Source organism: Manacus vitellinus, unplaced genomic scaffold (assembly GCF_001715985.3).
Source record: "Manacus vitellinus isolate BGI_N305 unplaced genomic scaffold, ASM171598v3 scaffold_0_pilon, whole genome shotgun sequence".
Classification (NCBI taxonomy): domain Eukaryota; kingdom Metazoa; phylum Chordata; class Aves; order Passeriformes; family Pipridae; genus Manacus; species Manacus vitellinus.
This window is the reverse complement of record NW_021938789.1, coordinates 55,390,357-55,416,969: the sequence shown is the minus strand read 5'-3', so window position 1 is coordinate 55,416,969 and position 26,613 is coordinate 55,390,357. Positions and strand designations below refer to the sequence as shown.

General features: G+C 38.0%; 1 protein-coding gene across 2 annotated transcripts in view; it reads left to right on the top strand.

The window, feature by feature from the left end:
• Positions 1 to 26,613, top strand: part of PTPN13 (protein tyrosine phosphatase non-receptor type 13) — a 92,047-nt gene that overhangs the window by 24,083 nt on the left and 41,351 nt on the right. For both annotated transcript variants that reach the window (XM_018073649.3, XM_018073644.3), the window contains exons 6-9: positions 7,958 to 8,521; positions 18,262 to 18,357; positions 20,066 to 20,165; positions 26,263 to 26,482. In XM_018073649.3, coding sequence (XP_017929138.2) covers positions 7,958 to 8,521; positions 18,262 to 18,357; positions 20,066 to 20,165; positions 26,263 to 26,482 — 980 coding nt within the window. The remainder of the gene's footprint in view (positions 1 to 7,957; positions 8,522 to 18,261; positions 18,358 to 20,065; positions 20,166 to 26,262; positions 26,483 to 26,613) is intronic.

The window sequence follows — 26,613 nt, the reverse complement described above, 5'->3', positions numbered from 1 at the left end:
ATGTGTCTGACTTTACTAGTTATTTTACTGATGTATTTAAGGAAATAAAGGTGGTGAGCAGAAGGCTTTTCTGGAGAGGACAGAAGACTGGTCTGATACTTACTGAGGTGAAGTTCTGTTGAGCCATTGTGAAAATCTTAAAGAGAATTCACAATGAATCAAATAGCTGTCTTTTGGGGAAAAAAGCAACATTGGGGTATGGTGTTTATTGTCAGCTTAGGGGTATCAGTGTGATACACTGAGCAGGTAACTTAAGACAGCTGATAAATCAAGCTAAGTTCATGAATATAGAGATGGTTCAGTAAGAGAGATGTGCTTCTAATTGGAGAGTAGCCAGCTAATACCTTAGATATTTGGAGTCTTTGGAAATTGCTATGATTCTTGCCTTAATTGAATTTCATTATTTTTAGGATCAGTTTTCCACACAGTATTAATCCACAGTTATCATCACCGGGGCTTTATTGTTGACTTAGGATAAACGTTTCGAAATATTTTTCTACCTCATCTGTTTCAATCAAATTTTTTGCTCTTCTTAGGTGACAAGGTTGGATATTTACAGCTATTCATTTCCATCTTTATGTCTTGAAGATAATTATTAAATTCATGAATAGCTTTTTGTTAATGTTCTCCCCAGTTAAATTTATGTTTTGTCTCTTTCGTGACTCATTTTCTGTGGCTATCTTGGTGAATGAGTTTTATGGCAGGGCTGACTGCAGAAATAATTTATTCTAAATTAATATTACAGAATGTTTGCTTTTAGTCAGGTCATACTTGGAACACAGTGTTTAGGAACTGACTTAGCCAGCAGAAGTAGAAGCAGTAAGACCTGTCATGAGTCATCTGAACCAAGGAGTGTTATTTAATTTTTGTACTCAAAACACTTTAGGCCTTAAGAGTCTTTACATCAAGAATTATTTGTGGAAGTTACTTGACTAGCTTGATAAAATTCTTCTGATGTGATGAAAGAGTAAATAAGTGCTAAACTCTTTCAAATGTAAAGCAAGAGTTAATTCACTGGGTTACTCTTCACCACGAACTATCCTTCAAAAGGTTGTGTAGCCTATTTAAAGCCAAGTTGAAATCTCCATAACTTGTACTTGCCTGGCAGCCCTCTTCCCAGCCATCTAATAATTGAAATCTTGCACCTTGTGTGTTTATTTGCAAAGTTCACCTTAACTGTGCACAACAGGAAATATTTGGAAATAGAGATCAAAATTGTTGATGTTGATCAACTCCCTGTTTCATGAGACTATATACGCTATCAGATGCAGCAAAAATAGTAAGTGCTCTAAACTGAATAAAAGATGCTGAGGCTCAGTGAAGTTGATTTTAATTTTAACAAGAAATGCTAGTGCTTACTTACTGTTCTTCATGATGTCAATTACCAATGTAGCTGTCCAGAAAAAACTCTGACAAAAAAAAAATGTACCCTTTTGCTTTTGATCTAGGGAAATTGATTGTGGATTCTATTTTAGTTCCTGTTCTGGGTGAAAATGCAGCTTCTAGTCTATAAAGAAGCAGTTTATGGTGATGATCTCCATGTGTGAACTGAAGTAGCTTATGCATTATGTTGCTAAATCCAAGCACACAGATTTAAGCTATCAAAAGCTACAGCACAAACTTAGTTCCATTGACTTGAAAATTACCTCATCTGGAAATAGTCTTTTTTTTTTCTTTTATTTCCCCTGTCTCCTCAGTACTAGAAAAAAAAGAATTGAGTAGGTGGAGAATAACTTCCAGAGTTCAGCAAAACCAAATGAAAGCCAGATGAAGGTTTCTTGTTGAATAAAAAAAAAAATTACTTTTTTGCACTCCAAAAACTATGCCTGTTTTCTTCCAGTAAGTGTTTCTGTTTGCATCTAGCAGTACTGGTGGTTTGCCTTGGTAGAAATCTTTTAAATTTAAGTATAGTAGCTACTGCTATATGGAGTTTCTAGCCTGGGAGTGTTGGAAATGCTGTTGCAGTGGTGCTGAGGACAAACTTGGAACTCTGAAGACAAAACAAGAGTGGACTCAAAGATCAGTGAGGAAACCAAACCAGAGATGTCAAAGGCTGTCTCTGAGCAGAAAAGCAGCTGCATCATTGAGCTTTTCCTGGGGTGTGCAGAAATCCAGGGAGGGAATAGCTAGGTGGACCTTTTGCCTACCTGGTTGAGAAACATACCCCCAAAAAATTGACCCATAAACCTGAGGGGGAAAAAGCAATGGTTGCCTGAGGAAGGGAAGAGGTAAAATGTTGCATTTATGAATTATGAAGTGCTACTTGGCAAGGATCACTACCACTGTTCTGAACAAAATGCCTGGTTTCCGGAGCTGTTTGGTGGTTTTTGATAGAAGAACTGTGTCAGTCCAAAGCAGAATGCAAATTGTTATACAGGATTTATAAGTTGGTCATTACTTCCAGTGCTTTCAGCAGTCCTTGTGTCCAGTTCATTTCTTTCTTCACAAAGAATGCATTGTTTAGGAGTACTTCTGTCTGAAACTTGGATTTTTCTCAGCTATTTAGAAAGTAAAAGAAACGAGGAGGTGCCATTCCTAGCAGTCAACCCACAGGCCACATCTGGCTCTGTTGTCTTCTGTTTGGCTCTTAGCCTGCCCCAAAGGGATTGCAAACCCAACTCCTCCACCAGCTACCCACTCATGTTTGAGAAACTAACCACGTTGTCTTGGGAGAAAGAGTTTTTTCTGTTGCTTTGTTTTCTGCACAAAGATGGTGTGGGAGATGTTTTTTAAACTCCTGTATAATGATTTCCTGTCTTCAGACTTTCCAATCTTGTGCTTGTGTGCTTTCATGCACATGTGGGCAATCTCTCTCTGCCTTCCCAGCCCCCATCTCTTCCTAACCACCCCCCACTCTCGTGTATGTACATATATCCACAAGTTGAAATTTGTAATAGAGATGAAAAAGATATTCCATTTTGTGCAAAGAGAAGAAAGAGGAGTCAGAAAGACTTTAAAGAAAGTTGAGCTGCGTTTATTCAGTAAAAACAGATACAGTATGTGGAGGTAGTAACTGTGTTTGCTTTTACATAGTATTTGATTAATTGCCTTTGTGATCAAGCTGGTACACAAATAATTGCAGATAGACTGGATTTAGTCTTTAGTTTCCTCTTGCTCAGAGGAAAATCAACCAGATTACTGTCAGTGTAAGTGAAAGATGGTCTGTGAATGACACTGGTGTAAAGAGGGTATAGTTGCATTCATAGCTGAAGACACCAAAGGAAGAAGGAAGCAGATCTATGGTTCTTTAGCAGATGGAACATCTGGCAGTTGAAGGCGTGTGTGGAAAACTAGATTTTCATTTTAGCGCCACAAGGGAATTTAATTGTGGAGTCCTAGTGATTAATTGCTATTTTTATTGTATATATTCCCTCACTGTATATAATATACTTTGGAATCATGCAGTTACTATAATTGCATTTGAATTATTTACAGTAATTATAAATAATTACACTAATGTAACATCAAGTAGAGGATAAACACCCAAGGGCGATATGTGAAATCAAGAACCCATACACTCAGACGAGCAAGAAGAGTTTAGTTCAACAGAGAAGTAACTGAGGAGGGGGAAAGTATGCCTTTTGAAGTTACTTATCTGCTGTAGCATTTTAGTTGCTGATGGCTCCTTCTGTCACCATCACTGACAAGCAGGGAAGCATTTCTCTGTCCTGTTATACATGTGGGTGACTGAAGCATGGAGTAGCTCTGTGTGGTCTCAGGCGAAATACTTAGTGTCTTTAGTGGGGCCAAGGTACTTGGGAGAGGTCTCCAGAGTTTCCATTGAAAATACAAGCCTCCTTTTTTTTAAAGAAAGATCATAATATGAGTCTACCCATACATTATAATTCAAAGCCATACAAGCTCCATTATGCAGTCAGGTTCATTTGATCATTAGCTGGTTCTTTATTTTCTATATATAGATTTTTGCTGGTAGTTCTTCCCTTTATTTTTCCACTCATTTCATCATAAAAGCCACAGGAAGAAAAGTTGAAGGATAAACTACATATTGGCTTAAAGCATTTGGATTAGAGTATGCCATTCAACTGAAAATCCATGTGTTAAAGAAGGGCATATTATTCCAGTCTGCTCTGTTTTGAAAGTGTACTGTTAGATGAAAGGTAGACATATGAGCCTTGTGCTGAAAGAGACTTACTGCAGTCACTTAAGACCCTTGATCTAATTAATGATGAGGTAGTGTGTTGAGGAAGTCCAAGATAAAAAAAGGGAAAATACCTTAACAGTTGATTTTGTGACTTTCAAAGTCTGTAATAGTACTTCAAAAAAGTAAGAAGGGATGAGGACAGATTTATGTCACTAAAAATAGAACAAATTGGCCTGGACTGGTTGCTGGTTGCCTAATCCAATTTTACTGCTTGTATCTGCAATTGAGTTGCTTCTGTACTGAGAAGTCTTGTCCTTTATCCTTGGCCTCTGCTTTCTGGTGCCAAGAGCAGCATGCATTTTTGACTGGTATAAAGTACAGATCTCAGAGTGCTGCTTTGTTTCAGTTTGCCCTCTCAAGATGCCCAACTTGAGCAGGCTGTGCATCCCTTGCCCCAAAATCACTTCTTTAACCTTCTCTGAGGATGATTTTTTAAACAGCTCATGTTGGCACTGTGAGTCAGTTTGGGCAGAGCTTGTTGAAATGCTGTTATGCAGAGAGGGGTGGGGTTTTGCAAAGGTGGGAAGAATTGCCGAGACTGGTGAAATGTGGGAGTGGGGAGAGTAACAAAGGAATGATGAAAGATGTCCTAGAGAATTTTGCAGTCTCAAGACTGAATACTAAGGCCAGCTGTAGATTCCTTTTGGTACTATGTTAAAATCTTATGCTGGCTACATAAGTCAATGTGGATATGAGTTAGACCTGGAGAGTGGAAGAGCAGTGTGGCAGTGTAATGCCTCCTGCTCTGCTTCCTGGTGGGACAGCTCACCTCCTGTCTCATCATGCAGTTAGCTGGTTGAGTGGCAAAGCTGTAGCAGTGAATACTTTCCTAGTCACTGCTGATGAGATAATGTTCATGGTGTTTGCTTTTCCTCCTGAGGAAGCCCCAGGTGGGTGGATGACTTGGACTTGGGGAATAATAGACGGCATTTCTTGCGTGTCAAGGCAAAGGAACTTGTGTCTTTTGCACCTCTGCATGAACTGGAAATAGTTTCTGTTACATCTGGTCTGAATGCTCCAAGTCCATGGAAACTACAGCTTTGGTGAGGAGGATGTTATAGCACTCTCAAGCACTCTCACTGAGAGCTGAGCTCTTCCACTGCAGTTCTTACCAGCACACAACAGATAGTTTTATGTCTCTGGGCTTGCTGTGGTGAGGATACCCACTGGTACTAAAATACAGCTGTGACTCTTTTCATTGGATGTGGTTGGATTAATTGCAGCAAGATAATGCTTCAATGTGAGGAGGCCTAAATGATCTTTTGAACCAGGAATGTTCTGAGTCATGACCGATGATGTACTGAGTAATCCTGAATGTATATCCTTGGTAGTATATTGGAGTTGCAGCTGTCTGCTTATTTTGGGCTTTTTTTTCTGCTTTGTTTGCCCTTGTTTTGTTCAATAAGGTTTCAGCATGTAAATACTTTCAGTGTTGCAGAAATGGTTGTTTGTTTTGGGTTTTTTTTAAATTTAAAAAAATATGTGAAAACTCTGTAGAGGAGGTTGTTTTGGTTTTATTCTGCCTAGAATTATCTTGGAACTCTCATCTCTGGGGAGGATTCTTGGAGCTCCTTTGGATTTGTGTTTTTGGTGATTATCTATAAAACTAAACTGCAGTGTTTAGTTTTTTGTCTCACAAATGAGTGAGTTAGAATCCTGTATAGGAATGTTTGTCCTTGGTGCATGCACATGAATGTGAAGTATGTGTTTGTGGAATGGATAATGTGCTGCTGCTTTAGATGAATAGTGGGAACTTCACAATGAACAGCTATTTTTAAAGACTTTTTTGTGTGTGTGAATATTATAGGTAGTTCACCAGCCTTAGGAGGATGTACAGTCTGAGAATAAGATAATAACATAATATTTACCTGACCACAAAGATAATTATGTTTAGTTTAGGATTAAAGCTATATTTGTAAAATGTATGTGTCAGATCCTTTTAGAAGATGAATTCATTCTCATCGGCAAAGTGGTTTTTTTTAATTGTCTTGGCTAGAGCGTGTGGGAACTGTGTAGTTTCTTACAGGACAATCTGAACCTGAACATTTTGCTGTCATGTATTTTGTGTGTTGGTAAGAATGAAGAAGTTGCTTGGTTGCATTTGGCTTTAGTCTTGCTTATTTTGATTGCTACTTAAATATCAAAGAAGTAGAAACTGAAAACTAACAGCTCAGCCCAGCCCCTCTTCGAGTATCAGAGTTGAAAGTTGTTTACACTTTTAAAAGCAGAAAGCTTTTAAAGCATTACTGACTACATTTACGAACATCCCTAAAGCATTCTTTGAAATTCAGTTTGAAAGGATAACACTCTAGATAAAGATCATCAGGAGCCTGTTGTGTGAGGGGGACAGTTCATTTCAATCGACTTTGGAAGAGCAACAGAAAGCACTATATAGCCGTCTTTAAAAGCAGTAGATACAGCACAGTAATTTACTTTGAATGACTGCTTGCTTTTGCAGTATCTGCTGCTTCTTAGAGGATGAACATGGGAATATCACTGTACAGAGGGAGCTAGCTTTAAGGAAAATATCACATGCCATACTGACTCCACCTGGGTGAGCAGGCATTGCTTAGGCAACCCAGCACAGAATATTTTTAGTTGGTTTTTCTATTCGAGAATATCACTGATAAAGTGGAGATTGCCACACTGATGCAGTGTGTATCCTGCAAATTGGAAAGTTTAGAATCCATAAGAATTTTTTCAGTGCACTTGATCAGTTGGAGATATTATTGCCTATGTGATATCTGCAATAGACGTGGGATTTTTACCACTCTAATAATGAAGAAGCATTAAAAAATTTTAGTTTGCTAGCAGTTGGGTAGTCTTTAGGTTTTCTGTGAGATATTACTCTTATGGTTATAATCATAATCCTTTAACTTTGACCTCAGAAAGACTTAAGAACATGAAAGGTAAACTTGCAGATTATCTGTTAATATTAAGAAATTTGATTATACTTACTGATGTTTGTAATTAGTTTTGTAAAATCAGGCTAAAATTTTATGCCTGAGACATACATGATCATTAAAACTTCTCGATGACCATGAAATTATATTCTTCAGAGACTACATATTTCATTGGTATTATTCCACCTCTGACAGTTTCTTTTATTCTGGAAATAATTTATTTGTAAGGGAGAGGGAGAAGAGAGACTGTTCCTAAGTATTGGTGGATCTATTTATTGATGAAAATGGAAGGTGCAGGTTCGTAGAGTCACTTTGATCTTGGAAGCTTGATTGGTTTTGTTTTAGGAATATTCTTTATCTGGAGATACTGTCATCACCAAAAATAGTCATTAGAGGAAGATCCAGGATTCTTATCATTCCTAAGTACACAATCATTCTTTTCTTACTACTGACGCTATTTCAAGGAATCTGTAAATCTATAGAACAAACCTGGACTTGTTATTGAAAACTGTAGGCGGTGTATTTGGGTGTGACAGGAATGGCTGATTTCAGTTTGATTATTAAGTAGTATTTTTGATGATAATCCAGACTATTTTAAAAATAGAACTAATGAGAAAACAGCTTCCAGCATGTATGTGATAGCTTGGAGTTTTTCTGTGTTAATACTGAATTATAGTAGGCCTTACATTTTTCTTGAGCACTTCAGAAATAAAAGAAATAAAATGCTCGTCATATGAAGTAGTTGGAGTTCTGTCTTTGTTGACTGAGGCAGCCCTTTAAGTATATTTTGGATGACAAAATCAATGCTAAAGTGTGTATTCAGTATACAGTTGTGTTGGACTACTGTGTATTAAGCAGAAAATTACATGTATGAAATGTCTCCTTATTCCAGGAAAAACATCGGCAACTGATGCACCTGATGATCACAGAGGTCACTTCTCTCAGCAGACCACACTTAACAAAGGACTTAGCAAGTCTATGGGATTTCTGTCCATTAGAGGAACACAAGACGAAGAAGAGTTTTTCCAGGGCATTTCTGCAGATTATAACTCAGGACAGGAAGATGTTTTCTGTCCTCACAGATGTAAAACCAGTGAGTTTGAGAAAAAAGGTCACCTTCATACAGATGTCCCTCCCAAAAGGAAAATATGGGCTTCTTCCACAGATTTGCTTTGCACTACTGACAAGGCAGCTGAGAGGAACCATGCTGGAGGCTCTCACAGGCACAGCCATCAGTGTGAAACATTTACAGTACGGACTTCTACTACTACTAGAAACAAGGAAGCAAGGTACTCTGATGGGAGCATAGCACTGGATGTCTTCGGACCACAAAAACTGGACCAAACGCGCCATGTGCCTGAGACATCAACTTCTGCAGCAATATCAAGTGCCTTTGACAGGATAAGAGAGAGACAGAAGAAGTTGCAGCTTCTGAGGGAAGCTATGAATGTAGAAGGTTGGTGAAGCTTTTTGATTTTCTAAATATTCCAGTCATCAAAAAAAGTGTTCATTGTGATAAAATTGAGTTCTCTTGTAGCAGCTCTTGAAACTGCAGAGATCTTTGCTTTGTCTTTTTCACATAGTTGAAATCACTGAAGCATCTGTTGCCAATGAAGATAAATGTGCTTGCCCAGATTGTTTACTCAGTGAGAATAGTTGATCTCTGTAAGTCAACCAGTATCAAGTTGATCAATTAAAATTAGAAAGAAAAACAAGTTGGTAACAGCCAGTTGTCAAATAATTTTCCTTGAAGGAAGATCCTCATCTCCAGCTATTAGCAATGAACTTATGCTCCAGAGGAAAGGCAGAATTTCATCTCCAGATCTCTCAGTTTTTGTGCTGTATAATTCTAGACTTAAGCCCTTAAATATGAATTTTTTAGAGGCCTCATGTTCAGGTCTTTACTTCAGTGGGAATACTTGACAACAAGTTCCATCAGTTCATGACAAGAATGCATGGGGAAAAAACAAGTCTTTGTAGTTGTTCTGTGAAACAACTTTCTTTTTTACAAGTTTTTTTTAATAAGTTCTGTGGAACTTATAAAATTATCTTTATGCATAACCCTGTAAGTGGAACTGCATGTTTTGTTTGTTTTGTAAATGTGATGTGATTTGCAGGGGTTGTAAGTTTGAGACAGTTGGATAGAAGCTAACAACAGAGTTGGATCCTGCTTGTGCTGAGCAAAAAAGCATAACTTGGTCATGTAAGGTATATGGTATGAGAGCTGTATGTACAGAATTAAGTCAGTCATTTATTCAAAAATCCATACGCTTGAAAGCCCATGCCTGCCTGCCTGTTGTGTGTCAGAAGTAACTGTGTGAAAACACACCCTGCTTTGGCCTCCTTTTTCTGCCTGAGGTGTAAACACCTCCTTATTAAGGAGAGATGATAAAGCCTTTTGTCAAGGTTGAATTTCTAAAAATGCCTGCTCATGCCCTTTGTGGCCACCTTGGGAGATGCTTGTACTGCAATTAGCATGGCAAGCCAGTTCTTTCCTGTGCATGTGAGCCTTTTGCTCCAGAAAGGAGGAGTGTTACTGGAGTGGCATAGGCAGTTTAAAAAGCTGCTGTGATTTCTGTGCAGCTGGAGTTCTTTAGTGCTGTCAAATTAGCATCTTCCGATGAGAGTTATGTTATAATGTGAAGGAATGAACGCAGGTGAAAGCAGCACTGTGGAGATAACATTGTTTATCTCTATAGGAGATGTCTGAGGTACAGGGGAAGGTTAGTTGGGTTTTGGTATAAGAGTCTGAAATCAAAGGGGACCATCTCAAGTATGTGAGTCAACTGGGATAGCTGGAGATAGGCAGCTGAAAAAGTTTAGGAGGAGGCCACTCCTAGTATTGGGAAAGCTCAATAGCCTTGTTGTTCAGGAGTGCAGCTTTGTGCAGGTTTGTGTTGCACAAGAGCAAAACCAAAAGCGTGGCCAAACCCATTGATGAGCAATGGGTTTATCATTCTCATTCAAGCAGATTGGGAGATGGCAGAAAACAAAACATGCCCGTGCCTTGCAAACTGAGATAGGTCAGGTGTATGAAACTACTGGATTCATAAAGGGAATGGGTGAAAGTGCAGTCAAAGTAAACTGGGAACTGGGATTTAATAGTCACAGAAGCTGAGTGACAAATGGGTACACGGAAGATTGAGGCAATAGCTAATGACTCATTGCCCATCCTTCTGAATTCACAGTCACTACCTGATAGAAAAAAACCAAGATACTTTTGCAGCAGATAGCTGGGTTTCAGAGTTTTGTCTACTTTCAAGGAAGGTACATGTGTTTCGCTCTTGAATTGAAGTTAGGAGTGCATACTTTACTATTTTATTTTAAGCTCTCCATTGTTGGGGTGGTTTTGGTCAGTTAACTACTTAAAGAAAAGTCTGGGACCAGAACCTAGTTGTGAATATGAACTTTTAATGAGAGGCAGTTTAAAGTATATTTTAGTAAGATGGATGACAAATACTTTTTCACATAGAAGTTAGTTGCTCTTATGTTTTATAGGGCTTGAGAAGCCTGACTGGAAGTATCTGTTCTGCCTTAGTGAGCAGATTCATGAAAGTCTTAATACATGAAGTCTGTTAGTCTGTTAAGACTTCTTTCCCTTTCATTTTCCTTTTTTTGTTCCGTGTTTTACCATTCCTTATCTCACATTTTCTTTACAACAGACAAGTCCCTTGAGATCTTTCATAAAGAGTCATTTGCTAGTTTCATCTGTCAAAGAAATGAACAATACAGTTTTGAGTGTTTTTGTGCATTGCTGTTGTATGCAGTTTTGAAGCACTTAGTAGGTAGAAAGATAGGTCCCCGTGTCAGTGTCAAGTGTGTGTGGAATTGCTCTTCTGACATAAACCCAGCCTAACTGAGAGATATGAGCAACTGTGTGGAAAGCTGTGGTGTAAAATATGTCAACTGTCTTGATAAAGGTAGTGGCAGTTTCTTGGACAGTGCTTGTGATGCAAGAGTATCCTACTACCTACAGCTGGTGGTCACATAGCAGATAGGGGGGCACCAATAGAAGCAGTGGAAAGAAGTCCACAGAAAATGACAGCAAATACTGTTCTTTCTCTGTGTCTACAGCATGACTTCAAACAAAAGGGGTAAGGGAAGGAAAAACGGAGAAGGAGAATAAGTTATTTTGTAAGACCACGTAGTTTGGAGTGAGGGTTCAGTTCAGTTTGGAGGGGGAGGAATGAACAAGGAGTCATGGTAAACAGGGTTATTTATGGTTGGCTGTAGTAGAAAGGACACAATCAGCCTTCTTTTTCGGAGGTCTGGGGGATATTTCCAGTTCACTTGAGCCCAGGTCTAGGTCACAGTTAAACCTGTGTAAATTGTATTAAGCCTCTGCTTTTGGCCGTAGGTTGTTTTTCTGTTTTGGAATTTGAAGTGACATTGGACTCTCTGTGGGTTGAACTTGGCCAGATAAAACTTCCCTCAAACTACAAAGGAATTTAAGTGACATGTGGCTTATTTTTCTTTAACTTATTTTGGGTTTAAGCTGGCAAACTTTTTTGTTATTTGTAAAACCTTAAGGAGCTGACTGCCTTGGAAAAAGAAAATGTTCTTATGCACAGGCTCTGGTTTGCCAAGCTTTCACTCAGAACAGATTTTTACAATCCAAATTATAAACTCATGAAAAAGCAGAGTTTATAGTGGAAAGAATGACAGAGCTTTAATTACAGCTGTGCTGTAGTACTTTGTAGTGAGCTGCAGACCATCTGAAGTGCACTATAATCTGCTGTCAGAACATCTCAGATTTAGCCTCGCAAGCCTTCCAGTGTCATTGCAACTGCCTTGCTCTTGAACTTGCTGTTTTATATTAATCTGCTGTACAGTTTCAGGCTTGAGGTTGTTTATCTCTTGTCTGTTGAAGATGATTGTTTATGGTTAGGTGCTACTTAGCCAGATAGAGGCAAGGGAAAACCTGCTATTTGATTTCAGGTATAGACAATTCTGATCACTAAGAACAGACTCCAAAAGCATGTGTTAATCTTGCCAGGAGACGGGGGAGTAAGTTCTGCATCTTTGCTGTTTTGTTCACTCTTGCTTTGTTATGGAGGTTTTGTGAGATTAGACAGAATTATTTAGAGCTGTGAAGTTGTTAAGTGTTAAACCCAAGCAGTTTACCTTACCAGGAGAGCAGATTTTGTTTTTGTTGTTCTTTTGAAACTTGGGAATTGTTGCTTGGCACCGGCTGATAGTGTCCTGTTTCAGAGAGAAAATAACATTCTACCGTTTTCATTTTGCAAGCCTGCCTTGTCCCTCAAGAGCCTGAAAGTGTCATCTATTCTCCCTTTCTCCAGCTTTCTTTGCCTTCTCACCCACAAAACTGATTCCTTGTTTATCTCAGACCTACCTCCAAATGGCACAATAGTAAGGCCTTGTATGGTGGCCTTGTATGAATCTCTCCTTTTGCTTAGGCAGCTCCCTCTACCCTTGTTTTGAGTGTATGCATAATTCAAAGTGAATGGGTTTATATGTTATTTGAGTGAATGAGTATCTTTTTTTTTTTTTAAATTCAGATTTGTTTATGAGGATGTTGTAAATGAGATGCACGAGGTAGCAAGACATAAAGATTGCCTGTGTCCTGGTGGGATACAGGAGCACAGAACCAGTTAGGAGACTAGTAATGTAGTTGGCTGTGGGTTGAAATAGCAGACAGGGTGGAAAAAGATTTCAGGATACCAAAAAAACTGATCTTGCTGAAGCTCTGGAATGCTGAATCCAGGAATGGGGGTAGTTTGGTAATATTCTTAAGCCTTTGTTAAATGTTTTTGCAGTTGGGAACCAGGTGAATTCTAGAGCCTCAAGTTGTGTTTATTCCTCTTTTTACCTTTATTTTTTTCCCACTGAAATTATTAAGTCCTCAGGTTTTGGGGTTTTTTGTCCACTTATTGCTCTCGGTTCATATAGTCAGGAAGAAGAGACAGTAATATTCCATGTTTCTAGAGGTGGATCTCTGCCTTCTAAGTCTTCTGTGTCTTTTTCTCACAAAACTGTTTTCATTAGCTACCTGGAAGACTTATCTGAACCCCATTTATAAAACTCCCATATTATGACAACCTGTGTTTAACTGGGAAAGTTATAGCTAAGGATACTCTAAATGCCTGGGTTTGAAAAGCTCTCTTAGTTTGAAGTTGCATCTTTGAACAAGGAAGAATTTCTGCAGGTAATCAGGCACCTGTTGGTAGCAAATTTATTCCAGCAAATTAAGCCCCAGAGATTTGAATTTGGGAACCTCTGAAGAAGTGGGTTAAATGGAAGATTGGATTTAGGGCAGAAAAAGGAGTAGCAGCTTTACAAACTTACTACTGTAAATTCAATGAAGTGTGCATACCTTCTTTTTTATCTTGAATTGAATGTACTCAGTTCATCTGTGGGCCATGGGAGTCATCCTCAGTGGTACATCTGTTTGCATGTGAAAGCAAAGGAAGGTGCAGTTTGCACATGTCTCAGGATCGCTGTGCTGCAGTATGATTTAAATTCAGTGGTGGCACAATGGATTCTCATGTGGTTGGTATGCCTGGTAAAGATAAGGTTCCGGTTGAACAGTATTCAGAAATCATACTAAGGAATCTGAAAGTTAGGATAATGGGCTGGTACTATTTCAGTTGGAAAACTTCAGTTGTTAATTTTACTGGGGTTACAGCAATTGGTTTTCAGGGAAAAAGAAAGATGTTTGTGGGATTTCTCTAAAATATAAGTTCTCTGGCATCAACCACTATTATTTTGTTCTGAATTACATAGCTTAACATCAGGTAGTAAAACAGCTCTGACAGTTCTATAACTACACAGCAGAATGGGCATCCATTTTATCTCATCTGTTGAACTTGCAGCAGCTCACACAGTCTGGGATTGTCAATTTTTAGTCAACTTTATCAGTTGGATAAAACATTTAAATTAAAACAAGCAAACAACTTTATGGTACAAACTCTCAGTTTGTGCCTGTGTTCATTTACATACCTTACCCTAGGTGGCATGATCCAGATCCAGAAAAGAAGGGTGTCTTTCTGAGGACAGGACCCTGAGTTCTTTCCAAACCCTGGAGTTGTTGTGGTTAATCTTGCTGTTTTCCTTTTCAGCCTAGCATTAGAGGTGTGTGTTTTCTGCAGTTTTACAGGGCTACTTTTCTCTCTATAGATTAGATCCTGCTAGGCCCTCTGCATCAGATGTCCATTAGGCTCCCTGGGGATTTGCCTGGATAGCTGATGACTTGGGCTGCATGTGGAATACAGCTTTTTCATTTAGAACATGGGTGGTGGAAACCTTGGAGGTTAAAATGCTCCCCTGAGAGGCTTAATGGATCTGTTTCCTTTGACAGTTGTTGGATGTGAATCCTTACCAGGGGTTTGATCTGGATCTCTTGTGTTCTTCCTGTTAAACCTATGCTGCCTTGCGTAATTCAAGCTTTCTTATATGAAAAGAGGAAAATTGATTAAACTCTTGGGAAAGCAGCAAGTCTTAGCCTCTCCTAAACGACAGTTAATGTGTTTTAAATGGTATTATGGTACACTCTCCTGTAATAGAGACACCCACCAGTAAACCTCAAAGGACACACAAGAGCTCCCTCCCTGTCATGAAACTGTCGGTTTAGTTCTTCCACCTTCTCCATGCAGCCAGTAATAATTCTGTAATGATGTGTATTTGAAAACCTGGCTATCTAATGTGACTCGTGTTCAGGATAATGAAATTCCAAGCTAAATGTAGTTCTCTGATTTCTGTTGAAGTTGGCTGAGGTGAGGCTTTCTGTAAATTACTTGTCTGGGCTTGCATGTCTCGCCTTGCGTAAATACTGTGTTTTGTTACTTTGTACTGCATGAGGTGCCTGTGGGGTTGTGCTCTGCTGCTTTTGATAGGGAGTTTGAATAAAAACACCACTGCAGCACTAAGCAGCACAGAAACAGATTCTTCAAGTTGTAATGCTTCATTTACCTTTGCATTGTGGTGCTACCACGTGTTAACTTAGATTATTAGTACAAGTTTGATATATTTATTTTGAGTTACAGACTCTTAAAGCATGCTTAAACTCAGGTTTCATTTTCCACTGAAGTACAAAATGGTTCAAAGTACAGTAAGAGACTGTAATCTAAATACTGAAGTGTTAAGAAGGGTAACTGATAGAATTGGTTTTGCTACAATGTGTTTGATGTTTATGGAAGTTAAATCAATTCTGAAGTCTCTCTTCAGTCACCAGAAATCGAAGAAAACGCATACAAACAAGAAACCAAGACAACAAACCAAGACCATTCAAAATTCCCAGGGAAAATTACAAATATGGGAGACAGGTTGTTTTGTTGTTGTCTTTAGCTTTTGTTGATATTGTCTTGCAGCTTCTTCCCAGCCAGACAGGTTAGAAGTTTGTCCTCATTTTTGAAAATTCTGTATCAAAAGCTTAACTTTAATTTGATCCCAGAATTGTAACTTTGTGACCCTTGAAAAAGCCAGTTCTTAATTAGAAGTTTAGCTTGGACGTGATCCAAGTGCCTTCTTTGAAGTTAAATCCTAATATAATATGTTAGAATTGAGGAGAACTTGCTGGAGGAGACAAGAGAGCATAAATTATTTGGGTAACTTTGTGAGCATTATAGATAAAATAGTCTCAATATTTACATTTTAATTGAGTATTTACAGGTCTGCAGTGCATATTCTGTTCATGCCCTAGAAAAGATTGTTTGGTTAAGAGGAAGTACAGTGTTGGGGGGATGTGTAGGAGGTGTACATAGACATAGACCAGCAACAAACTGGAAGGCAGTTACCAAAGAGAAGATGCCCCAGCAGCAAACAGTTCACATCTGTATATATTTTCTCTACACTGAGCAAAGTGAAGAAAAATCTAGAGCATTTACGTGGAATTTCAGGATGTAGCTTCCAAATTGCCTGTAAACTTTGCTCGATAGTCATCAGTGCAGCCCTGCATGGAAAGGTTGTACAATGCCTCCAGCAGATGAGAAGAATATGTTTGCTTGCATTACTGAGTTAAGTTGTATGGTCTTGGTTAGGGAGAAGGGTGTGACAAGACAGGAGGGTGGTCCTCTCCTTGTGAATGCTGGGATAATAGGTTTGAGCCTAGTTGGGACTTCGGTGGAGGTCTGTGAAGACAGTGAGATAAACAGTGATTGGAAATCTTTATTTATGTTTCTTGGCTCATGGACTTGCTCCTTGGCCTACAGCAGGACAGCAGCTCCTGCTAACAGGGAGTCAGGGGAAGTCAAACACCCTCCAGAGTCACGTATCACACCACCATGTACAAACACTTGTCTCATGTTTTAGCTGCCTATTTCTGTTTTACCACATTACTTTTTTTTTTTTTCTCCCCAAAATTTTAATGTCTTGGAGAACCAGAACGTAACCATAATTTCTGTGCAATTTGAGAAGCCTAGGCTGCTGACTAAGTGGAAAAAAATAAATCTGTTTAAAGTCTCATGTCATATTTTATTGTTCCCTTTCTATCATCTTGCTTCAAAGTCAGTTCAGTAGACTTGAAAAACCTACAGCTAATAAAACTACTGGGAAACAAGAGATCTGGTTCTAGTTAAATGTTTTGGTATTGTAGCCCCAGTATCATGTTTGGATTGATGCCTCACTTATAGGGCTGGGAGCAGTTTAAAAATAAATCTCCAAAAGCTACCCACTGAATTTGGTTTTTATTTCCCTTGTTAGGCAAGTAATTGCTAGACTGGGGGTAGATTTCTTTGTTGTAAAATCCAGAATGCTGAAAGTAGCCATTGTGAAAGATTGAAGCAACCTCACTGCTCCCACACCCCTCCACCAGTGAATTCTCTTCATCTTGCTGTAGATTAGTTTGCATATATGCAAACCATATTGCTCATTTCTGAGAGTAATGTGAAATGTTAATTGGGTTTTATGCTGCTAAACTGTGCAACTGGGGTGGGCTGCTGGGAGCTGTTGGTTTCATGGGTTCATTGGCAACTTTGCTTGCTTTTCCCAGTTTTCTTAAAGAATCCCTGCACAGCTCAAGTGAGCTGATCCTGGCTGTTGAGAAGGAAGGTTCTGAAAACAGATAGTCCAATGTGAACATGAACGAGTCTTCAGTCTTGTTCTACTGCATTATCTTATATCTTTTAATGCTTTTTTCCTATTTGGAATTTTCCCTGCTTCTGTATGAAGTCTGAGTAATATTGTTGACTAACTTGTTCTCTGACCTAACACAAGTTATGCTGCAGGTTTATTGTTCTCTCAGAATTTTTCACCAGGCGTTTTGTTTTCTGGATGTGGGAAGTTGGAACTTCCAATTTCCTTTTTGCAGCCTCCAGGCATACCTGCTCATGTATTCCCCATTTTGTATTCTTGCATTGTATGTTCCTTGCTATAGTGACTCACACTTGTTTTCACAGCAGTTACATGTGTTTTTATCATCACTTCTGTTTTCAAAAACATGAACTATAGTCAGACCAGAAGCAACCTTCAACAGAGAAAGACACCAGAAGTTTTCTCTGACTTTGACAGTGAAGCATTGGTATTCTGAAGATTGCTTTGTGTTCTGCTTTTATGCACATTTTTTGCTTGTTTGTTGGCTTGTGCCAAAGTTCTGGGAGATTGTTGCAAATGTCAAGTACATGCCCCCTTCTGTGGAATCCTGTGCTCCAGTATGTTATTTTAATAATCCCCTGAGAGTAGGAAGTGAGACTGCTGTATTGATTTCTCATCACATCAGTTTAGCTGTTCTGGTTAATTAAATATCCTCTAGGGGTTTACTAATTGATTGTTAATCATATTTTGTGGATGTCAAAGATGAGCTGAATATTAATTTTCCAGTGCCTGCTTTGTCTGTGTGGATATTTTTCTTTTTTACATCATGAAGAAACCAGGCACCAAGTTATGGTAGTTGCTTTACACACTGGAGGTGCACGTGAAATGTTTATATCAGTTTTGTTTGCAGGAGGGATCAGTTTTCATCTTGGGTTTTGTTGGGGTTTTTAAAATATTAGTTTTAACTTCTAAGTGATGATGAGAGAGAAGTTCAGAGGAGGTGGCTCTGTTAGGATAGCCAAGAGGGGCCTGGCAGACCACAGAACCCTCAGACTACAGGAACAGGATGGAACTGCACAGCAGTGTTTGCTTTTAGACTCCATGGCCACAGATGGGCATTTTAACATGTTTTGAAAATATATTTAAAAATTTCAAACGTTCATTTGTGTTTGGTTTTTGCATTTCTGATACCCTGATTTAAACTTTCAGAGCCTTTGAGAAGGTACAAGTCTTATCACAGCGACGTTTATAGTACTTCAAGTGAAAGTCCATCTGTTATTTCTTCAGAACCAGATTTCAGGCAAGGTAAGACCTATGTTTAAAAAAGGGAAAAAAACCCCCACCAAGCCAACCAAACAGACAAACAAAAAACCTAAAGAAAAAAGTTCAAGATGAAAAACAGACCCCAAAAGTATCAAGTTCAGTCTTTAGTAGGAGGCTTGATAATTACCACTGATACAAAGTTGTAAGATGATGTAATTACAACATTGTGTACAGATCAGCATAATTGTCAGTCTGTTCAGAAATGACTTTGACATTTAGCACTCTGGGAGGGAACTTGGTAGGAAAAGCTGGAAATGGTTAACTTTTTACTAGAGTGGTTTTTTTAAACTTCATGCTGTCTTCAGAGGCACAAAACCGATCAAGTTATAAGTGTACAATGACAGTAAATTTCAAAAGCTTTGGGACATACATGGTTTAATTATTTTTATATCAGTGAGTTTTGCTATGAGGGTTAAGTTTGTTGATAGTTTATATGCCAAGGATTTCAGTGTAATGCAAAAGTACTATGTATAGTACAGGCTGTTAGTATGATAAATTTAAGTAATTTCTATTAAATCAGTGGCTTGAAAAAGCAGTAAATGGTACAAAGTGTTGTTCGCTGATATATGGCAGGAAAAACCATCTTGGTGAATCATTATAAGTAATGGAGGCAAATCATGTCGTGAAAAATTAGTAAAGAAAACAATAGATAGGCAACTAGAGTATAGCTGCACTGTATGTATTCTGTATGTACAGAATGCCAGCACAGCCTCCCTGTACTGACTGCTCTCTCAACCTTCTTTGGGGTTGTCTATCCTTCTGCTTACTGAGCCAGAAGCATAAGGAGCAGTAACAAGTATTGAGGCTCCTGTAATGCATTTCCCTTCACTTGCTCGCCATTTAGAACAGACTGCTTAGGTGTTCCAGTCCAAAGTCAACAACTCCTAAGTTTTACAGGCAAGATAAAGCTACTTTCTGGCTACCAGTAGTAGTATTTCTGAACTCAGTGAAATGACTGTCAAAAAGACCTATTTCGAAGTCAGTGCAGCTGTAATGTGTTCTGCAAGAGCTCTCCTGCCAGCTCTGTTTACTGGGGCTACAGTACAAGAGCAGTAGTTTGCAAAATCAAGCTCTAAGTGCAGCATCTCAGCTGCTGCTACAGGAAGATATGTCAGCAAAGAAGGTAACTACTATGAAGAGAATGGCAGGTTAGTATATTGCCAAAAGAAAAAATAATTTTTTTTTATGAATTATGATCAGGAGTGAGAATCCAGGGATAAAAATCAGGAGTTCAGTGCCTGGTTTCTTACCTCCCTTCTTGTGAACTGGATGCATAATGAGTTAGCTGCTCTCTTTCTGTTCTGGAGTGGTTTCTTATGATGTCTCTGCCATGTATGTATGTATATGACTCAACTCATGGCTGATGAGGAAATGTGTTACCTTGGGAAGGTGTCTTTGCAATTGGATGTGGGGTTTTTTTTAATTGTGATTTCTTTTAGGCTTTCCTTAGTATTCTTCTTTAAAGGACCATCAGCTATCTTTGTTGGGGGAAAACTGTAAGATAGCTTTGAAAACTGAAATGAACTTCGTAATACTGGTTTGTTTGATACTGTAATGCCATTGTGCAGAACACATGAATTTGATTCCTTCTAAGTAATCTCATATGACTGAAAAGTCCTTGATTTTTAGATGGGATTACTCTGTGCACTTTCTTGTCAGTCAGGTATTAATTTGTCTTTTGGTTTGTTAGTGAGAAGAAATGAAGGCTTCAAGAGAGATGATGCCAGTGGTGTGTTATCAGGTGCTGATGATATCTCCACATCAAGTCAAGCTAATTCTCAGAGAGCAAGGTAAACTCCGTGAAAACAGTATGTCTTGAAGTGCTCTGTCTTTATCAAAGAACCTATTCTAAATCTGCAAGTAAAGTTTTTCACTCCCATCCCAACTTCTGCTTAAGGTTAAAAAAATGGCACTTTGTACTGGCATGAAAATAGAACTATATATTGCATTCTGAAGTAAAAGTCTCATGATGCACTGTGATGTAGAGGTAAGTTAGGAGTCCAGATTCAGTTCCCATATTTATTGGAGACTGGGTTGAACTCTTATCAAATTGTTATATCTGTCAGAAGAGCAGGGGCTACGGTCTGCTTGGAAATATTTAATTATTTTTTTATTGTACTTTTCTAAAATAAATGTTTAGAAAGTATTGATATTAATACAGATTAACTTGCATTTCTTTCATTTAATAAGGCAATTATAATGTTTATTTCTTTGAAATAAGTCAAAAACTATAAATTTGGTTGGCTATTCTGAAGAACTCTTACTTTATGTTTTTGTGTTTGAATTAATTTTTTTTAACACCTCAGCACTGATTAGACAGGCCAATTCAGTAATAGTTTATGCTTTTTGGAAATTACTTTGCTGTGCTGTGTATTCAAATATTACATCTTTTGAGGTTTTATTTTTTCAAGTGCTGTTCATCCCTACAGCTTTAAAAAGTAGGTTCTACTTTGAACATCACCTTAATACAGCACCTTTTTACAGCAGAAGCATATGTTGCCATACCTGTTATGTTTTGAGAGTGGTTTTATTCTAAAGCTTTGAGAATTTTTATTGACACTGACCTTTGGATGGAAAATTTTCTTCTGGTCCCTGCAAGATACCTAATTGGAATATTATATCAAAATGATGCAAGTTATTTTTGTTGTAAGGAAAGAAAAATAAAGACACATTTCTTTCCTTCCCTTCTTCCCTCTTCATCACATTACAACAATGGGCAGCTTTTTGCTTTGTATGCTGTAGACCAAGAGAAAGATTGCTGCTGTGCTCGATATTAGGATATTTTTGGCATAAGCTGGAGGGGAATGCTGTTCTATTCTATTAAAGAAACCTGGAGATGTCTGAAGATTGGAGCTGTGTCGGGTGATATGGCAAGACTGACAAATATGTCCTCCACATTCTTTTAACACCTAGGGTAATGTGCAGTGAATGGGACTTAGAGCTATGCTTTGAACATGGAGATGAAAGTAAATGAGTGTCTGCTTCTTGCACTGTATTGTGTGCCATAAATGGATCTGAGTAAGGCAGGGTCTCAAATGAACTGTATCTCGCTGCAGGTGAACAAGGGAACAGTTACTTGGAAATCTTGCAGCTTTCAGTTATCTGATGCATTGGTTTATGCTTATTGGTTTTCTTACTACTTGCACTTTGCCTGAGAAATGCAAAGTAATCTAGAAATGTACATATTGGCATTTCTTGCAGGGAAGAAGTATTTAGGCATTGCTTAACTAAGTCCATACTGGTTTGTTGTCAGGAATATGGGATCTACCTGTGTAACGTCATATATGTTAATCTGCAGTGTCCAAGCAGTCTTAGAAATCCATCCTGCCTTCACATAAGAGGATTTTGGTTAATATGTGTGCTTTTAGGGCAGACTTTCAAGGGGGTGGGATATTGGTTTATAACCTGTGTAACCCTGTTCAAGAACTGTAAATTTCTACTTGGTGTTTTATGCTGTCTTAGCACCACTCTAAAATGACAAGGCAGACTGTTACTACTGTGTGTACAGAATGAGCATATAGCTTTCATAACTTATGTATCATAGTTGGGGTTTTTTTTCCCTTTTGATGAAAACTCCCAAGTCAACCTTCATTCTGCTTTGTCTTGAACCCAGCAAATAGCCCATTCAGCGCTGTAACTGTGCTTCAAAATAAAACAGCAGTAATTTGTGGATGCTTATAGAGAACTTTTGTTTCTATTTACAAAATGTTTCAGAAACAGAAAGTAGTATGTGGTATGTAAATGAGTCACATTGTAAATGAGTTGTTGCTGTAAATGAATTGGACCTATTATGTGAGTGAAAATGGCAAGGTAAAACAGTACAGGGTTTCTCATGGTTCGTTTCACATTATTTTTTATTACTATGTTGAGACTGGTACCTTTAATGGACATAATTTGTATACATGAGAAATCTAGAAGGAAAATCTTGATTTGCAACTGTAGCATAGACTTACCTGTTGTGTTTAGTAATAGAATGAATTTTACATTTATGTAACTATACAGTCTTATCTTTAAAATAATAATAATATTTTTTTGAATCTCCTGTTTCTACTTGTTCTTTTCTCTGTGCTTGTGCTAAAAGATACCACTCTGCACTTGCACAGAAATGTCATGGTACAGTACCACAGATAGTTCTTTACTGATTTTCATAACTGTTTCCCCATTTTCATAAGGTGAATAAGTTTTTTATTAACCTAAGTACCAGAGTAGTATGTATATCCAATACCAAAAAAGTGAGGGCGAAGGCTTGATTTTACTAACCTTTTTTTTAGACCTGTTCAGAAACAGAAAAGCAGCCAAAGCAGAATTCAGTCCTGTAGTAATAGTTATATAATACCTATTAATTATGTGTTCTGAAGAGAAAACAGTGTGCTCTCTCTGTCTTACTACAGCAACTATTAAAACTTTCCAGTGCTAACAAGTGTAAAAGGAATGCAATCCAATAGGGTAGTTAGCTAAGCAGGGAATTTCTAAGAAAGTAACTTAGTATTTTTATCCAGAACTTTGCATGTTGCTGCTTTAAAATGCCCTGTCTTGGAACAGACTGTGTTTTTTATAACTTAAAACCCCTCGGCTCTCAAAGTAAAACTAGTGATAACAAGTAGTTCCAAGGAGCAGATTCTCAGAGTTTACATGCTTTGGCTGCTCATATAATTCCAAGATTTGGGGAAGTATATGCAGCTTAATCCATTTCTTAAATTCCTTCAGCACTTTGGAGCATGTTTTGGTGTTTTACTCTCTGTTAGAGAGATATCATCTGTACTTCAGTACATACTAATTTTTCTGATCCTGTGATATGTTCTTAGTCAGTCTGTGTAATTATCCATGGAATTATCCTTATAAAGTTGAGTTGTAAATCAAATAGGGGGATTTGTATTTGAGGGAGTCTTTTTAAAAAAAAAAAAAGAGAGCAGTGAAGCTGTTCAGTTATCAGCCAGAGCAGCTTGTGCTGTTTGGGAGAGGTGACCTGTTCTTAAATTAGCAGAAGCCATAGATGTTCAGTAGTACAACCAGAGTATATTCAAACCCTTCTCGTGGTCTGTGACTGTTGTTATCCTTTAAACTTCTTGGAGTACATTCCTTGTGGCAATGGCTTGTCTCTTGTTTCCTCTTTGCTTCTTATATTCCTTATTTTTTTCCTTTTTTTCCCCTTTTTTTTTCTTTTGTTTTCTTTTTCTTCCTTTACTGTTTCTTCCTTTTTCTCTCTAGGAGCAGCAGCTGACATGGATCTCTTCCTTCTGTTGCCTTTTCCTTCCAGTAGACTTCATTTTTCATATCCTTCCTACCTTACCAAAAGACATCCATCCTTTCTCAGTCCATTCCTGACCTTTCCACTGCACTAATCATTAGAGAATGCCTACCTGCTTCCCTTCTTCCAACTTCCTTCTCTGATCCAATACCTGCTAATTTCTTGGTAAGTACACTAGGGGAAGAGTTAATTCTCTTCCATTTTTTAAAGGCATCAGCCTTCCAGGTGACTGCTCCCCTACCATCTTCAGGTTAATAAGTAACTGTGAGGTTCTCATTTACAGTCAGACACTGCTGAAAATACAGAGTAGCAGCCAACTACTTGTCTGATGAAGCACCACACAAAACACACTCTTATGATGTTATCTACTAGGAATGTAATTTAGACTTTTTTGTTGTTGTTGTTGGAGTAACAATACTTGCATATTCCGAACTTCACGAAAGAGCTCTACCCATATATGTCAACAGTATTTCCTTGTCTTGGAACCCAAAGAGTGAATTGTGCTGTAACCCCCCCATAGAAAACTGGCAGTCTGACCAAGCCAGAGTAAATTTTGCTTACCCAGGATGCCGAAGGATGCAGATTTATGGTTGGTGACAGTGCTAAGTTAGGAAGAATTTTAAACCATTAGGTTTTTGAGCTTCCTCCACGGACACCCCACACCCACTCCAATTTTCAGAGAAACTAGCACATGTCAACAAAGATGATAAAAGCAACCTAAGGACAAAAACTTCATTGCCTCTATTACATAGAGCTGTATGTTATTAAAAAGGCAAGATTTTTTTTCTGCAGTAGATGTTTTCACAGTAGCAAGCATTTTCAGATAGAGCCAGTTGCAACATGTCTGTCGTTTTCTTATAGCCTTTGATAATTCATAGATATTTATGTTCAGAAAGTGTTTGTTTTTGTTTTATTTCAGAGCCCATCCTTAGACCTTGATCTGAAGGGCTCTTGTGGGTGTATTTAACTTGGTTCATTGTCAATATTCCCATATATGTCAATCCTAATAGGTTTCTTCATGGTGAAAAGCTAAGCATGTGCACATGTCTTAGCAGGTCTGAGACCTTTCCTCATTACTTTGTCCTTTTAGGTGCACATGATTAAGTCTGTTGCAGAAAGAAACAGAGGAGAGAGAAGGGAAACAATGCTGTGAAAGCCCTGCACAATGGAAAGAACAGTGGGCTTACATTAATACATTTTTCTCTAATTACTTTGTGTCTTCCCTGAAATTTCATTTGAAATTCATTTAAGCATCATTCTCTTCTTGTATATTTCTTATTTTAATGCTGGTTTTATATGCTAACCAATGACACCTGACTATTAAAAAAATAAAGAGAAGGTGGTGCACTGTTCATAATACTGGTATTCATTAGTAACTTTGTAACAAGATGAAAATAGAATTTGAAATCATATCCACCAAGCGTAGAAAACTCTACTGTCTGGACAGGTTTATTAAGTGATTTCTCATTCATCAATCATATCTTTTAGGTTCTTCTGAAATAAATTGAAAAGTAGGTTATATAAATGGAATGTCTTTGAGTCTGTAGATTACCTTACTATAAAGGACTGTATATCAGTATCACTGCGGGACTTACTCTAAATTTATCTGTATTTCTCAACTTAAATGCAATGATATGCAGGCTTCTAAACATTTTCTTTGCTTTTTCATGTTTTTCATTGCTCAGTTTAGATGTATGGTAAACACTGAGCTTAGAATTGCTTGGATTTCTCTGTTCTTCTCATTTCTTAACCACCTTTTTCATTTTTCAAATTAAAAAATGGCTTTTGTTCACCCAAAATGGGACATGAAATTCTTTCCTTCCACAGAGAATAAAACTGATAGGATTTTTGGGATCCATAGCTGTTGAGAAAAGAACTTGAGGATAGATTGCTGTGTTTTTCTGGAATACTGATGCGGTTTTTGTTAGCTTTTTTCTTGTCTTTTCCTTCAGATTATCAATTTAGACTCTAAATTAGTCTTTGTGGTGACTGTGTATCAGTCAGGCTGTTCTTGGGAATTTAAAAGAAAAGGAACTATTTTAAGCAAAATAAGATTATGAAAACATTAGAGGATGATATTTAGAATAATTAAGTATGTAGAATGTTAATACATATGAAATATTTATGTAAATATCTCAGGCTATACTTCTGCTCAGGAGAAATCAGGGAATAAATAGCAGGCCCATGCAAACATAGAAAGTGTTTGGAGCAATATAAAGGACACTATCATTTCAGTTTATTTCTTCAACAGTATATTTTTGAGCATACCTTTTTCACAGTCCCTGCTTGAACACAGAAATTAAGATGTTTTTAAAGCATTGATATTTTTCTTCCTCCTGTGTGCCTCACTGGTTTTGTGCTGATTCACTGGGTTGGTAGTGTCAAGTATTTTTTCCACTGCAGCTGAACCTTTATTTTAATATGAATAAATGACAGGCAGCTCTAGGAACTTGGCATGTTTGCTCAATTTCTATATTGATGCACAGGGCTAACCTCCTGGCTGCTTAATAAATGTGTTCCATGTTCTGTTTGATAACTAGTTTTTGTGTTCCGTGTTTCCACTTGGGAATGTGCTTAAAGCAGCAGAATGTCTTAGGCATACCTATTAATGTCTGTCATCCCCTCTGACTATCCTATAGGCAACATGAAGCACCATTTGAAGGCAAACTAATAAGTCAAGAAGTGATGTTGAAGCGTCAGGAAGAAGAAATGATGCAACTGCAGGCTAGAATGGCTCTCAGGCAGTCTCGACCTAACCTCTACCCAGGAGATGCAATTAGATCCTCAGTGCTCGACATCACCAGAGATCCACTGAGAGAAATAGCCCTGGAAACAGCCATGACACAAAGAAAACTGAGGGTAATGCCCTGATCTCAGGTGAACTCTTATTTTCATCCAAACAGAGCAGTGGCTTGACTGAAACTCTAGTATGTGGGACTCATGAACTGGGTCCTGTAATAAATAATCATCAGCAATTAAATACTAGGTGT